Source organism: Mastomys coucha, unplaced genomic scaffold, assembly GCF_008632895.1.
Source record: "Mastomys coucha isolate ucsf_1 unplaced genomic scaffold, UCSF_Mcou_1 pScaffold20, whole genome shotgun sequence".
NCBI lineage: Eukaryota > Metazoa > Chordata > Mammalia > Rodentia > Muridae > Mastomys > Mastomys coucha.
This window is the reverse complement of record NW_022196903.1, coordinates 29,760,955-29,777,201: the sequence shown is the minus strand read 5'-3', so window position 1 is coordinate 29,777,201 and position 16,247 is coordinate 29,760,955. Positions and strand designations below refer to the sequence as shown.

General features: G+C 41.0%; 2 protein-coding genes and 1 long non-coding RNA gene across 30 annotated transcripts in view; 1 reads left to right on the top strand and 2 right to left on the bottom strand.

The window, feature by feature from the left end:
• Agbl3 (ATP/GTP binding protein like 3) overlaps nt 1-1,237 on the bottom strand; it is a 98,935-nt gene extending 97,698 nt beyond the window's left edge. For 3 of the 19 annotated variants that reach the window (XR_004121921.1, XR_004121922.1, XM_031381485.1), the window contains exon 1: nt 209-353. The gene's annotated coding sequence lies outside the window, so the exon portion shown is untranslated. Of the gene's footprint in view, nt 1-208; nt 492-1,129 lie in introns of those variants that run through there. The other 16 variants (XR_004121920.1, XM_031381483.1, XM_031381488.1 and 13 more) reach the window with 13 other exon arrangements.
• Nucleotides 1,195-2,557, top strand: LOC116098714. The gene is made up of 2 exons (XR_004121924.1): nt 1,195-1,344; nt 2,242-2,557. It is a non-coding gene; the product is annotated as an uncharacterized LOC116098714 (long non-coding RNA).
• The window catches only part of Cald1 (caldesmon 1), a 175,144-nt gene continuing 161,250 nt past the window's right edge, over nt 2,354-16,247 (bottom strand). For 8 of the 10 annotated variants that reach the window (XM_031381493.1, XM_031381492.1, XM_031381491.1 and 5 more), the window contains 6 exons: nt 15,888-15,931; nt 15,716-15,794; nt 13,220-13,357; nt 12,031-12,126; nt 7,117-7,197; nt 2,354-4,610 (listed from right to left, as the gene is read on the bottom strand). In XM_031381493.1, the coding sequence (XP_031237353.1) occupies nt 4,602-4,610; nt 7,117-7,197; nt 12,031-12,126; nt 13,220-13,357; nt 15,716-15,794; nt 15,888-15,931 (447 nt within the window). In that variant the 3' untranslated portion in view covers nt 2,354-4,601. The remainder of the gene's footprint in view (nt 4,611-7,116; nt 7,198-12,030; nt 12,127-13,219; nt 13,358-15,715; nt 15,795-15,887; nt 15,932-16,247) is intronic. The other 2 variants (XM_031381497.1, XM_031381501.1) reach the window with 1 other exon arrangement.

The window sequence follows — 16,247 nt, the reverse complement described above, 5'->3', positions numbered from 1 at the left end:
AAGGCATGGAGTAAACTTCTCAAAGATGTACTGAATTGTGCTCCCCTCTCTGGGATCCCGCCACTGAAAGCTGCTGGGCAGACTCACAGAGCCAGTTTCCAACTTTCAGGAGGCAGAGGGGGCCTGCAGTAATTCCCTCTTCTTTCACGTGACAGTAGGAATCACAATGCTTAAAAAAAAAATAAGAAAATATAAAAAGAATAAATACCTGTATTATCCGGAAAGGCACAGTCACTACTGAGGACACTCAGGAGCAAAATGGCATCTTGGTCCAATGGCAAAAGGATAAGCTGTGTTAGGAACAGAACTTACTTTGGATAATTTGCATTTGGAATGTATTAAGCAGACATCTCGATAAGGAAACAAGGTGACCAGAGCATTCATTCTTTATGACATCATAGAAGTTACTTCGAGGTCTTTTCACACAATTTAATCGATGAAACCATTCGAGGAACTGGGGGCCAGAGGCTAGACCAGTACCTGTCTGTACCTTCCTTGCACAAAAGGGCAAAACCTCCTCTCACAGTGTTTCCAGGCTCACATCCTGAGATCTGTTCCACTCAGCAGCTAACTAAGACTTAGCACTTAGTGCCCTCTCTCGCCCTCTCTCCCTACCCCCCTCTTTATTTCAAGATTTTTGCCTCTTGATGAGATTAAGACATCCTGTGACTAAAGGGCCAAAGATGATCTTACCTGGTCAAGTTATTGTCTATTGTTTGGTCTCACATACACTTGTCTGTGGCCTTCATGAGGAGATCAACTTCAGCTTTCTTCCTCCTACACTCTCTCTCTCTCTTTCTCTCTCTCTCTCTCTCTCTCCTCTCTCCTCTCTCTCTCTCTCTCTCTCTCTCTCACACACACACACAGGACTGTCTTCAAGGCAGACTTATAGGCAATAATCTGTTGTGACAGACAGGACTATAGTAATTAAGAACGTGGGCCTAGGAATCTATTACTGGTGGTCAGCTCTCTTGTGACTTAACAGCTCGCTGACTGTTCGCATGTTTTAAAAGTTCTTTAACCTTCAATTCATTTACCTGCGAAATGGGGATACTAGACTAGTGCCTATCTTGTAGGATTATTGAAAGGATTAAAAGAGTGAAGAACATGTCAAGTTCTAATCAATTACCTGTATTTTACTCTTATCACATGAGGGGGTAGGTTCCAGCCATTACTCTCTTCTGACATAACACAGTGGCTTTCAAGGTATCCCCATGGTATTTCAAGGTATTCCCTTGGGACCAGTGACATTGTTAGTTCGTGCTTTTATAGAATGTAAATTCTCAGGCTCCACCCAGACCTATGGAATCAGAAAGGGGTGGACTAATCTATTCAACAAGTCTAGTAGGTGATCCTGTTCTTTCCTCCATTTTGAGAACCACTGGGATAGCAGGTTAAGTGTAGACTCTGAAACTGAAACTACAGTACCTAGTGGAGTGGCCTGAAATAAAACTCTGTGCCACAGTTTTCTTAGGATATAATGCCACCTATCTGACAGTGTTCTGAGCTTAAGGGTTGGTCTTAGTAAGTGCTCTCATTTGTTCAATGTTTGAAGCACACATTGTGGGGAAAAAGGGAGGAGGAGAGGACAGGAGAGGGGGATGAAGGGGAGGAAGAGCTGGGTTCTCAAAGCTCAGTCTGCAAAAGAGCAGCGCCACCACAGAATCATTTGAAATGCAGGCTCTCAGGATGACCATCCAGACCCAGGATGTTCATATATTACAAAATATATTAAGTGTCCGGTAGAAAACATGCCACAGCAAAGTTCTGCTGTTAAGTCTGAAGTGGGATGAGGTAAATGGTCACCATTTTCTGTGGAGCTGGGCTGGATGAACTAACACACAGGCTATAAAGCTCGGAACAAGATGATGAACAAATACCCATGCCTCTTCCAGCCTCCCGAGCAAGCACCCAGATCACAACCTCGTGCTGCCAGACCTAGCCTTTACTCTTATTTTAAAGGAGAAAGTTTAAAATGTTCTGACAGTTGTCCACTTCCGAGTTTTTTTGAATATTTGGTGAGAAAAGTCCCTGTAGTAAGAAGTGTTTTAAATCTGAACTGTGGCAACCATGCTAACAGTCACTTGTAATCTCAGCACTTGAGAGGTGGGGGCAGGAGGCGCAGGAGTTCAAGGTCATTTTTGGCTTCATAATGAGTTCCAGGCCAGCCTGGGCTACATGAAATCCTGTCTCAAAATGTTTTTGTTTTGTTTTGATTTGTTTTTTTTTTTTCCTTTATAGAGTGAAAGCAACCTTCAACGTGAAGTGCATGTGCCTTACCATTCTCTTTATTATTTTAGACACAGTTCTCACCATCAGTAGAGCCCCAAAGAATGCACGAGGCAGAGACATCTGGAAGAATTCCATTTATTGTGGATGCATTTTCACAATATATTTTTATTGCAGCGATCAATTATCAGTGAAAAATATTAAGTGTTTATAACGTTTTTAACAATGGCAGATTCACAGAACATGCTAGTCAGCTTGCAGTTTCCTCTCTTAAAGATAACAGAGAGCTGTAATCAGACAAGTAAATGAGGAATTTGCTTCTTCAAAGACTGAATCCAAACAGAGAAAATTCTACCCTAAAACTCATTGTCATCCAAATATTGGAATAAAAGTTAGGATCAACACAATCACCTCACAACTTTGAACTTTCTTAAAAGCAAAAACAACAAACAAAAAGCCTGTAAAATAGCAGAAGGCCTTTCTTTACACGACCTTGGTCCCTCAACATCTGCCTTAAATCGAACTTTGATCCATTTTACTCCAATGATGGAAGTCATGTCCATGGGTGTGCCATGTGCACTCTGTTCATCTTACCATAGACTTGTGTCTACTCTGTCAAGGGTAGATGACTTGTGTCTACTCTGTCGAGGGTAGATGACTTGTGCAGTCTTAGTGGCTTTCCTTCGTTTGGCCCAAGTTTGCTAAAAGCTAGGGAATCCAACTAACTCTTACTAATTCATGAGAAAAATAGACTTTTCAAGGCAGTGGTCACCCCTCAAGCCAACCCTTTCCTCTTGAAAAGAAATCTGTGGAATGGAAATTCCACTCCTACCGAGGAAGGAGTGGAGACTAAGATAATTTTGGTTAAGTCAGCTGAGGTATGAGTTTGTACAATGACACTTTATGCATAGAATGCTCTAGATAAGAACATTTTGTAAGACACTAGAGTACTTTTATCTATTGGGAAGAATAAAGACGTAAGCTAAAATAGGATCTGATATCTGAATGATGAGCCCCTAAAGACCCTTGGTGGGAGAGGAGAGTAAAACTATTAAAATTTACATATATTTTTCAAATTTCAAGATATTATCAACTTATGACAGTACCAACTGACTAATAAAGGCAGAACTATTTAATTTAGAGAGCGTGAGAACAATAAAGATAGAAAGACTACCATGCTTCTGCTTACTTTACCTGCCTGCTTCTACATGAGGCAAAGCTGGTCTTTCTTTATGCATCTACATGAATACAAATTTGTGCATTAGTCACTAAGATGCTTGGTTCTAAGTGGTAGAGAAAGGAGACACCTTAGATATCATGCAGATCAACTTTTGGGGGGTGGTGGTGAACTTCATGGTCACAAATAAGCAGGATTTGAGCTTCGTCCAAATGGTAGACTTAATAAAATTCATACTGGACTTCAAGACTGCCCCCAATTATAAACTAAATACTATGTCTTATAAGGAATTTCAACTAATTTTGACACTTGTAATCTCTTTCTTTTTCAATATATTTTTTCTTATGAGTCATTGGACATTGAAAACATATCTATACCTAACTCCATGTTTCTACTGGCAAATATGAAATAGTAATATACTACTGTGATTTTTTTAATCTTCAAAGGCTGTGGTATTGGTTAGTTACAAGGACATACTATGAAATATAATAGGCTAGCACATGAGAGAGCGATCTACCATTAGTGTGTCTGTATACATGTATGCACATACATTACATAGTTGGGTTATCTAAATGTGGTTCAGTCTACTATCACTACCAAAGAAATCCACAAAGCAACTAACCTGAAAAAAAAAATCAGTACCACTGTCAGCTAAAATAATCACCCAATTTAGGTATGAATCAGCATAGAAAAAAGCAATATCTCAACAGTACATCTTTTTTAAAAAAGACAATCATTACTGCCCTATATCAGATCTGAAGTGGATTACTTTCAGAGAGTTTTGATTGCCTACTTAGATAATTTCTTCCATGCTTTAGTCTAAAGTGCAGAAACATGATATCTGTACTGAGACAAAACAAAGCCTATGGGTCACTTCACCCCCCTAGATACTGCATACATTCCTCAGATAATCTTAAGCTCGATTTCCTTTTGTTGACTTCCGATGTGGTTGGTGTCGCTGTTCATATGACAGTAGCGAGTTTACTTCACAGCATGGTTTCTTTAGGAACAGGCTCCTCTGCAAAGGCAGTACTTTTGACCATGAACATCTCTAGTTGTGGTTATTAAATATAGTGAGCACATACATGGGTTTACTGGGATATTGGAAAACATAAATATAAACAGAGCAATTAGCCCTCTCCAACTGAGCTGGCCCAGCAAGATGGCTTGCAGTTGGGTTCTTTTTCCGATTGTTTCAGACCTGCTGAGAGAAGAGAACTTTAAACCGGCAGCCCACGGTGTTTCATGGCTCATGGTACGATAGGAATTAATCTAAACCCGAAAGGGAAGGCTACTGCTGGTTCTGTTCAAATGTGACCTTTCACTCCAAGATTCTTTTCACCTTTTCTTTCTCCTTGAGGTTCCTTTCCTACCTTGACCTTCATTGTTGCTCACAGCACTCAAAGTCAAGACAGCTCTTAAGCTCTACAATAAGGACTGGGAATTTCTAGTGTTCCACATGACTCAAAAGCTCAGTCAAAGCCACATTAACATTGGGACAGAGAACATGCCTATCACCTGTTTTCTCCCATTTACCCCTAGCCACCTTTTTTTCCTAATCCCTGTGTTACACACTGATCCTTGAGACCTATCTGACCCTTAGTCTATTCTTACTCCGTTCGTTTCTCCTTCAGCCAACTGCTAAAAGCCCCTGCTGAGGGACTAATATCACACATATTAATGTGTGATAGATTACATTTTCAAAGTATGGTGCATTTTCATTTCAAGGGAATGGCCACACAGTAAGTAGGGAGTTCCGTGCTTTGGAGCAGGGATTCCTTACCTGCTGGCTCATTACCTCCCCTAGGCCGGGTGGTTTGCTTATAACCACCATATGAGATCAGTGGTAGATGAGTGAGGAAGGCCAGGTGCAGGCAAAGCAGCCCTCTACTCTGTCCCACAATTCCCGGTGCATCCTCCATACTGTCCTGTGTTGAGAGGTGTACTCTCAGTCCCACCATTCAAGGGTGCTTTTGCTTTCCCTTCCATAGCCCTAATGTGACCACGGGGACCTGAGGCCTGTGACAGTGGATGGTCAACACCCCCTATTCAGAAAGGAAGTGTCAGAATATGCAGACCACTTCTTTGGAAGATATAGCTATATTACCAGGATTTTAAAGTTTTAGGCCCAAAAGTTCATTCTTTGTGTTTAGAAAAAAAAAAATCATCCTTCTCTTGCCATCAATAGAAAATTATGAAGGGAATTTAAAAAATATTAAATTTTTGCTGAATGTACATTCTGGATGGTTAAGAATATAGGCTCAGAGCAGAATGAATATCAGTGTAGGGATTTTTTTGAACATTAAAAAAATTTATTTCTTTTTATATCTGTGTTTTGACTGTATATATAACTGTGTCCCATGTGCAAGCCTAGTTGAGGCCAGAAGGTGGTGTTGGATCCCCTGGTAATATAGTTACAGAGGGTTGTGAACCACCATGTGGGTGCTGGGAATTGAACCTGGGGCATGTGCAAGAACACCAAATGCTCTTGGCCACTGAGCCATCTCTCCAGCCCCTCGATGCCTTGGTGTAGGTTTGGCTACTTGTAAGATGCGTACTTTTGTAAAAGTTGTTTAATCTCTCAGTGCCCCATTTCCTCCAGTTACAAAATGGTCATAATCCTACTCCTTACCTCTATTAGTTGCTGGAGGATCACATGAACCAGTAATGGTGCCTGGCAAATAGTAGATACTCCCTCGGTGTTAGTGGTTGGCACTGGTGATCATCACTAGGTACTTTTTAGCAAATTTATCTAGCAATCATAGCATTTCAATAATGGAATTACTTGAAGTCACTTCAAATAGAGTGTCTGGGCCAAAAAAGTACTATATACCTGAGAAGACGGCGTGGTAGACTCAGGCAGCTGCCCTGATCCAGGAGAGGATAAAACGTGGGAAAGAGGCAGTCACTCCCTCACTAAGGTGGATCTCAGTGGTCTACTAGCTGCCTTCAGTGAGCTCACTAGTCTGGAGTTTAAGAAGTCTCTATCCCTAGGGCTTTGCACCACTGGAAAGCAGACTGTTCTCACTGTACTTATTACTGATCTCCACAGTCTCTCTCTGAATTTTCTCCCATTAAAGGACAAGGCTGGCTCTGTTTCTTGAAATGGGAAAGGCTACGATCAGGAATGAGCTCCTTATACAACCAGCAGTACTGTTTCTTCTCTGAGCATCTGTTAAACACCACACAGAGTGTGTTTCTGAAACATGTACAAACCCTTTTCCTAGAAGACCAGGCATCCTTAACCACTGGTTTTTACAGGGTAGTGTATTTTACCTATTTAAAATTTTGCCATAGCTATCTGGAATCTGAGGCTGTGGAAATGTCTCTTAGGACAGTTCTAGAAATGGAATCAATGAAGGAGTCACATGATTTCTCCTCAGACTTTGTTTTCCCCCAAATAACTGTGTAGCCATTCAGGGACCTTGCAAAGAAAGACCATGGTTATCACAGATGGCCCTCTTGGCCACAGTTTCCACAACTGTGACAACTATTTAGGAGTTGCCTTACTGGAAATCATTCCATGACTTTAAGCCATTTATGTTGTAAGGCTGACAAACCTGCAGTGCCAGTGGCTTTGTAAACTGTCCTTTCTTTGGGCTCCACACAGGACTTTTAGAAACTGATGGTCATCTATGTACAGATTTGTGAGTCAGCAATATTGCTCATTTGACTCCAGTCTCCGACACACGATTCCCCCAGTATCTTACCTTAGTGGGGGAAGTGACCTTATCCACAGATTGCTTTTCCCAGAGGTTCCGTTTGCCAGATACATCTCCTGGCCTCAAGTCCTAATGAAAAGAAAGCAGAAAGCAAAAGATAGGCGACCACTAATACTTTCTGGCTAGGTATAAGTAAGCAAGCTGCAACATCTACCATTTGTTCAAACTGACATATTGTACCAAAGGTCCCAAATGGAAGAAACACTAGTTATTACCTGACTATGAACAGACCTGGGCCTGTTTCATGAGAATGGCCTGGCAATACATACAGCATCTGGGTACTTCACTAACTGTTTTCTGGCTACAGGCATCCATATTGCTTTCCCAAGAGCCAGACTGGAAGTTCATAGTGCTTCTCAGGCCCACTCAGCCCTCAGGCATCGCACTTGGAAGCATCTTGTCTTTGGTACTGTCTGCATGGAATTAAACTCTCATAGCCCCTATGCTGCTGTGCTCACGAGATTAGCTGGCCACCACCTCCCCCAGTAATTCCCTATAGTGTTCTATTCATCCCCTAATAACGTCCCCATGCAGGATCACCATCTTAATGTCTTGCTACCTGAAAGAAAATACTAACATCCTTCTGTGTTTCTTGACGTCCAGGTGTGTAATCCAGGAGTGGATTAGTAGGATCTAGCCCCACAAAAATAAACGTCTGCCACGAATGGTGACCCTGAGAGGAGTGGGCAGTTGATGATATATGTTAAGAACACGTGTGAATCCTACTATGACTCATAGTAGTTAAATAGCCTTGAGTTCTTGTTTACTAGTTCATAATTAATTTCATTTGGATAAGGATCCAAATTTCTGTTTCATTTACTTTTCTTCTAGCGTTTGCTTATATTAGTACTTGGCACACGGTAGCTTGGAGAAAATGAATGTGTTTTACTGAAATAGTAGTGCTTGTTTTGGCAATGCCTTCTCATCAGGAAGGCAGAGCTAGCAACTGTAGTGTTCCAGGGATACCAGTTTTGATGAACATATTACTAACACTGAATACTGGCATCTTAACACCAAACATGCAGTGTTAAGCAATTCCATGTGAAGATCTGTCATACTTTGAGTTTTTGGGCCTGTGGCATGAGTTTCCAACATTCTATTAGAAAGCTATACCTGTTTAACTTGGAAACATTAGGCAACAAATCTCTCTCTTTTTTTTTTTTTTTTTAAGAATTCCACTATATTTGCCAATGTGGGTAAAAGTTGCCAAATTGTCTAGAAGACTTAAAAAGTGTTGGCAACTATAATAAGGAGCAGAGCTCTAAAACGTCTGTAGAATTATTTATTTATTTGATTCATAGGTGACATATTTTTCTTTCACATGAGTGTTTCTACGTAAGAAAATGTATTGCATTTCCCTCAAATAGTGTTGAGGAATCCTTCAAGATCACTTAAGGGGTTTAAATAAGGTGCTTTAAGAAAATATCAGCATCCACATTTTCAAGTCAAAGAGGAAATATAAATAGAATTACCTGACAAGACTACATGTTAGAGAAAGACCCACTCTGGGAGAAGAGGGAGAAATGAAGGCAGGAAAGGCAGGTTTCCAGTCAACCAGAGACGAAAGAGTGAAGAAGAGAAGCCAGCTGAGAAAGACATCATTCTTTTTTTTTTTAAACAAAAAGAAAGACAAGTTAGCACTTTAATTGCTACATGACATACAGTTTAGACACAAAGAGTAGACAAACCAGCTAAAACATTCAGAATTTAATTACAGCCACAAAGTTATCCTAGAAGCCTATAAACTCAGCTCATAAATAGCTTGAATGCCCCAGTAAGACATATAAGGCAGGCAATGTTTGTTTTTAAATCTGCAAATTTTCTGAAGGATAATGATAATAATTTTGAGCACTTGTAACTCTTAGCATTTCTGAAGATGATAGCACAGCTACTATTTTTGGGTGTTTTTTTCTTCTGAGGTTTAGAACTCAACCCATGAATGCTAGGACCGTGAATTATTCTTCTACTTCTTGAGGAGGATCCATTATGGACAAAGACTGTTTTGTTGGAGTAACTCTTTCTGACTTTGTTCTAATGGCCAAAGAGACATGCCTGTAAACAACAAACCTTAGTTTTTTTCCTCCGCCTACCCATGGTGAGAATCAGAGCAATGAGTTGAGATCAGAGGGTACTACTGGGGTTCTCCTATTGGTACTGCTTACAGATAATGCTCTAACATCCTGGGCTGAGGATCAGTCTAGTCAGAGCCTCGAGGTCACACTTCCTGAAGATGGAAACACATGTGTCTGAAGAGGGTGGTGTAAGAAAGAGGGATTGGAACCAATACTTCCAAGAATGTATGTTCCCATAGTTCAAAAATGCACTCAAATTATGACTTGAAAAAAACAAAATGAAAAAACAAAACAAAAAAACCCACAACGGTGTTGGTCAGAGCATAGCTTTGAGTTTCTACTGCGATGCCTCATGGACAGGACCTAAGATTTCTGTTTGGCTTATCTCTGTAACCTACCATCCTTGATCAATTTATCTGACAGTCTTGCAGTCTGTAGAATTCCAGTAGCCTTACCACACTGAAACTTCACCTCCTTTCTGCTGGACCCAGAGAAACAGTGGGTCTTGCATGTCTTGTCTTGCCTCAGTTCTAAGTCATTGTCTTCTTCCAGGAGACTGCCATGTGACTAGCTGTAATGTGACATGGTAGGTGCTGGGTCTAAAATACTGGAAGAATATACTACTTGAGGCATGTGTGCAAAGCTTAGAAAGGCTTAGTGAGCAAAACCAAACTAGTGTTTTATTTACGATATTAAATATGTATTCTTATTCCAGTCTGGTTCTTATTTGAAGCCCACAAATCCACAAAACCCAACGAGAAGAAAATGATCACTAAAATCTAGGCTGTCATATTCTTCCCCTCTGTATTCTCTAGACTGGTCTATGAGTCACTTACTGAATGTGAGGTAAAGCCGCCATTGATTTTATAAGCCCCCTATATTACTTTTCTGTCCTGTCACTTTGTGGAAGGCCTTATCAATAGCCCCAGGAACTGTTATCACTGATCTTTGGTGTGGGATCCTTACTACATTTACATCTACAGTATTAATGTCTCCACTTATATTTAACCCTTTTCAACCCTTCCACTAGAATAGCTTAGAGAAGATTGAAAGCTACTCAGGTCAGGTGTTAAAACAAGAATGGAAAGAAAGCCCTGGATCAAACAGTGAGAACAACTTGGTTCAGGAATGAAATAGACCACTCAAGCTGTAAGCACGGGAGGAAAGGAGTGACGGTCTCTAGAGAGGTAGGATGCCATACTCAAAAAGAAAGCATTCATCTCTGTGTTTTTCCTTTCTTTCTTATGAGGGTCCCTCAGGGGGTGTGGGGTGTGTCCATGAACTTCTCAAATTTACAAGCTATAAAAGGGCCTTTAGTTTTATTTGGCTATCAAGGAGATCCATAATTTAAAAACTAAAAAAAAAAAAAAAATTAGTAATCATGGGTCTAGAACCATAACATTGACAGACTTCTTAAAAATAATTTCCACTTTTTTCAAGATGGTTGGTGGTGGAACTTGAGGCCCCAAAGACACATCTGGGTGTGGTGTCCTACCTCCCTTTTCTTCTTTCATTGACTCTCTTTCCTACTTGGAGGCAGGGAGGGGAGATGTTTTTCAATATATATTTTTTCACAACTATAAATTGATTTCATACTGGCATCTAGCTCTTGTGAAGCCTTATGCAAAGATTGTTGGATGAATATTAACTAAAGAGTACAAGTTATTACACCTAAGAAGAGAATACACACATTTCCATCTCTCCCTTCTAATTTGGAACATGTCAGGAGTTTAGTGAATTTGGAGACTAGATGGAGAGCCACCAGCTGCGATGAAATGCTGCAGGGGCTTAAAACACTTTAAAGGCCTGGAATCTGGGATGTTTTTCTTTACATAGAATGCAGGTTGCTATGTTCGAGGCCAGCCTGGTCTACATAGTGAGTTCCAAGACAGCCAGGGCTAGAGAGAGAGATTCTGTCTCAAAAATAAACACAAACATAAAAAATGACTGTGGGTTATAGCAATTTGTTCTCTGCTACCTTGACACCAGTAAAGCTGCAGAGCAGCTTAGCAGAGAAGGCTGACTGGAGAATGCCAATGGCTGGTTTATCCTAACAAGGAGCGTAAAGCAATTACACACATTCAATGACAGAGTTAAAGGACTGCATAACAAGCTCACAGGCAGTGAATACAGGGTTGGTTCTCTAAAGTAATGTAGCTAGCCTTTGTACTTTTCATTTTTCCTGGTCATGGAAGAGGGGTTCACAGTTTTCTAGTTTCAATTTTTATGTTTTTTTCTTTGCAGGTGTTGATAACAAATTATTCAATTTATATTACATATATAATAAAATATATATAAAGGCAAATATTTCAATAGCTGCTCAATAACTATTTTGTGTTATTATAGAAATTAGGTAAACTTAGAAAACACGGTCTCATAACAGTCAAAATATACGATGTTTTGGAAATAAGTTTGAGAATACTTGGGATAGAAAAGTAGCCAAAGTAGCATGGCTTTTGTTTTCAAATTCCTGTGTTTGATTTGTTGAATAGAAGCCAAATACATAAGGAGATAAATAAGTAGGTAAATAAACAAAGGGAAAAAGGGACAAATGTAGAGGGTCTTAACTGAAGGGCCCAACATTGTCATAGCCCCCCCTCCGACTCAGGCAGAGGCCAGGCTCTGCCTTAGCCTGTGGGTAATCATGGCTCAGCTACTCCCGGTGCTCTGAGTCTGCAGGCCCACCGCTTGTTCCCTTGTTCAGCAGCGGTGGCAGCAGCAGCAGGAGACAAGAAGAAAGCCATCTTTCCTAGGCAAGTAAGCCAACTGTTCTCTCATTCTGCTGTGGAAGTTGTGAGATCAGAGCCTCAGAAATCCCCGAGCTACCTACCGAAGGCTTGGGAGCAGGTGACTTGTTGCCATCTGGTGATTTAGTTAGCCATTCATTGATGCGGCTGGAAACGCCCACCTTCAGGCCAGCCGTTTCCTACAAAACAAAACAAAACAAAACAAAACAAATCATCCCAGATCTTAAAGAAAAAGTACATTTACCCAGGAAATCTTCTAAGAAAACTTTAAGATATCCTTAATCTACGATTGTTGATCTTGATTGTCAACTTGACTGAAGGAAGGATTAACTAGAGATGATGGGGAGAAACCTTTAGTGCCCCATCTCAAGATGGCGGCACCTTCTGGCCACGGCCAGATATGAAGAGGGGCTGCTTTGCCTGTTTGATTCATGGCTTGCTGGGAAGTGTATCTGTCCTATTGTTTTGGTAACCAGCCTTCCTTCACTGCCTTGGAAACCTAGTGTTTTCAGTTTTCACCCTTCCAATGGGGACTAAAGCCCCACCTTCATCACCAGATTGGGACTGCTGAAGCTCCCAGTCCTGAGGGGCCAAATAGCCACCTACAGTGTATTCTGAGCCTCTCCAGTTTGCAGCTAGCCATTGTTAACCCAGTCTCCGCTATACAAGTCAATTTAATAAACCCTCCTTTGTAATGTATATTTCCTATATTGACTTTGTCCCTTTCGATGTCTCTCACATTGGAAGGGTGAAAAATCTGGCTTAGTGGTTAAGAGAACTGGCTGCTTTTCTAGGAGACCCGGATTAAATTCTCAGACACACATAGTGGCTCCCAACCATCTGTAACTCCAGTCCCAGAGAATCCAACACTCTCTTCTGATGTTTGCAAGCACTTGGCATGTACACAGTGCACAGACATACATACAAGTAAAACACCCATACACATAAAATAAACCATAAATCATAAAAAAAGGAATATCATTTTTTTCATGTCCCTTCATCCCATTCCCAAGCTAATGGCTGATAATTAAACTCAAACATTTCATCTAGTGACCATGGCCACTAAATACACAGGAGCCCCATGAATACATTCTCTATGAGCTTGTTTTTTTGTTTGTTTGTCTGTTTGGGGTTTTGTTTGTTTGTTTTGGGGGAGGGGTGCAAATCCAAGTACAGATTATACATTCTTTATTGCGTTTGTTGTGAAGGAAGGCTATTCCTAACACAAATGGGAAAGAAATCCATTCCTCAAAACTTAAGCCACACCTGTACCTTATTTGGTGTTCCCGAGGCAGAGGGGGATGAGAACACACTCCCCTTCTCCCACATGCTCTTGATACTGCGGACGCCTTCGGCAGGAACAGGGAGATCCGATGCTGCAGGCTTCATAGGTCTGGAAGCCTTTGTCCCCTGAAATGTGTACATAAGTTTTAGGAGAGCATTGAGAGGTTTGTCCTTACAAAGTGACAGGGAGCTGGCCTTACTCAATACGACCAACTGTAAGGATCATGATGATCTTCCATCGGAAGTTCATCATTTCTGTTGTGTAACTCCATACTGATGATGGGATCCTCCACACAAATCCTCAGAGCTGGAGCAGAGGAGCTTTCAGGAAAGAAAATTTTAGGACTCTATTTATCATTAAGGTGACAGAGAACCCCAATTCTTCTCCAGATTTTTTTTTTTTTTTTGGTATGCATGCGTGTTTGCATGTTCATGTGTGTCTGCGCATGTGTGCATGCATGTGGAGGCCAGAGGTATGTGTGTATGTACATCTTCATATAGACTCAAGTGTGTGTGTGTGTGTGTGTGTGTGTGTGTGTGTGTAAGACCAAAGAGCAGTCTCAGGTACCATTCCTTAGGAGTTAGCTACTCTCCCCACCCCCTTTGAATAAGGGTCTCTCACTGACCTGGGACCATGGATTCAACTAGGCTGCCTGGCCAGGGAACTCCAGGAATCTGCTTGTCTCTACCTCTTCAGCCCTGGATTATAATATGTGTGTGGCTTTTTTATGTGGGTTCTAGGGCTCAAACCTAGGCTCTTGTTGCTTGAGCTAGTTCCCATGCCTCTCTAATAGATAGGCATTGAAAATATATGCCCATGTGTAGTATGCTTGTGTGTGTGTGTCTGTGTGTGTGAGAGAGAAGGGGGGAGGGAGAGGGACAGAAGGAGAGCGAGAGTGAGAGAGAGAGAGAGAGAGAGAGAGAGAGAGAAATGCACACACACACACACACACACACACACACACACACACACGCTTGTGGAGACAGAAGATGATGTCCAGTGTCTTCCTTGATTTTTCTCCATCTTACACATTAAGGCATGGTCTCTCATTGAACCTGCAGTTCATTGATTCTGATCCTCTAGCTAGGCAGCTTGCTCCAGGGATCCCTGTTTCTGCCTCCTATTATGCATTTGTGTACACACACACACACACACACACACACACACAAGGATTTACACACACTAAGTGAGCCAACTCCTTAGTCCTAGCAGATAGATTTTTAGAACCTTGTGCATGTAAAATTTGCTTTGGCTTTGTCAAAGCAAGCCAGTTTGTTCCATAAGCCACAGTAAGCTTATATTTTGATAGGATAAATGACAGTAGTTGGTACACTAGTGATTCTTTTCACATTGTAGTTTGTGGCCAATAGGTTAGCAGGGATGAGTAACATCTTCAGTGGTCATATGAGAATGATCCTACAAGTCTGTGCAAAGTCCAAGGCCACAGTCTTGGCTTCATTCAATCTGTTCATGCCAAGACCAGTCCGACCAGAGAAATTAACTATGTATGGCTTGTTATAGTTTAATGGACACCAATCTCGTGAGTAAAAAAAAAAAAGAAAAAAAATCACATCTTGGGTGTTAGTGCTTCATTAAGGACTTGATGCATCATAAGACCCTCTCTTTTTAATCTTGCTCACTGTTTGTGAGCCACTGTGTAGGCATCTCCACTCCTCCTACAAAGGCAAAGAGAAAAGCAAATGATCCCAAGCCAATGACTTCACTGCTGATGCTCTGACATAGGTCAACACCACTGCTCAAGTCTATGCAACGAGCAGATCAGCATCGTGTCTTGCTCACCGATGCCATGTACAAGATGAGAAAGACACATTGTTTCCAAACATTATCAAATTCCCAGGTAAACTGAGTGGAAGGAAGTTGATGGAAGCATAAAGCTATGGCCCTTTAAATACTAACAGACCAAATAAAGTGGATGTTGATTAAGCACAAGTTAGCTCTCATCTTGATGTTATTTTACTCTACTGTGTTTGTTAACGGGAGATTTCTGCAAACAAACCTGAAGATGCATCCTCGTCTACATCAATCAATCTATTAGTGGCTGCAGAGAAGCCTTAGTGATTTAGAATACCTGCTGCTTTTTCAGAAGACCCAGACTCAGTTTCTAGCACCTACATGGTGGTTTACAGCTATCTATAACTGTAGTTCCAGGGGTGCAGGCAAAATATCCATCCATACTAAATTAAGAGATCTAAAGGAAAGGAAAATCTATTCATTGAATCCATTTACTTTTTTTCAAAGAAAAATTCAGACTACAGGTATTAAAAACAATCTAGTCAAAAGTCCCACATGCGTATTTCTTATTGTGCTTCTCCACAGCTACTTCATAGTTATGGATATCATTATTAATATTCTAATATTATCAGGGTTCCAGACTCATTTATCACTCTAAGTGTTTCTGTGATCATGTATGTAACATAGCCTGTTTCTGTTTCCCAAGATTGTGACCAGGGGACAGCGCTCACCTCAATTGCATTGGTATACTGCTCCAGCCGGCTGTCAATCTTGGAAACTACTGCTGCTTGATGAGTAGATTTGACACCACTGCCAAATGAGCACAGACATGAAAATATGAGACAGGAGGATCTGTATGTGAGACAGCTGATGAGTCTCAAACGAACATTTAGCTTTATTTACCTTTTCTGCACAGATTTATTCAAAAACTCTGCTCGTTCCTCTATCTAGAAATAGAAAAAGAAAAGAAGCCTTGTGAATATGCAGAGGAAACACTGTGTAAAGTCCTAACTCAGGGAAACTCTGAAGGCTGAAAGCCTGAGACATGACTCAATGGAGACTACACCAATGTGCCTTTGAAATACCTTCTTAGCACTCTTGGAAGGCAAGGCACACCCAGAAAGACACACAAATGTGCAAAGACATACCTTTGGACCTGCTTTTTGGCTCATGGCTTATTCACAGTGCCCTTCTACCACACTGCTATCATTCTTGAACCTGGTAACAAACTACCACAGAACAAGTGAGAGCACTGCCATGCTG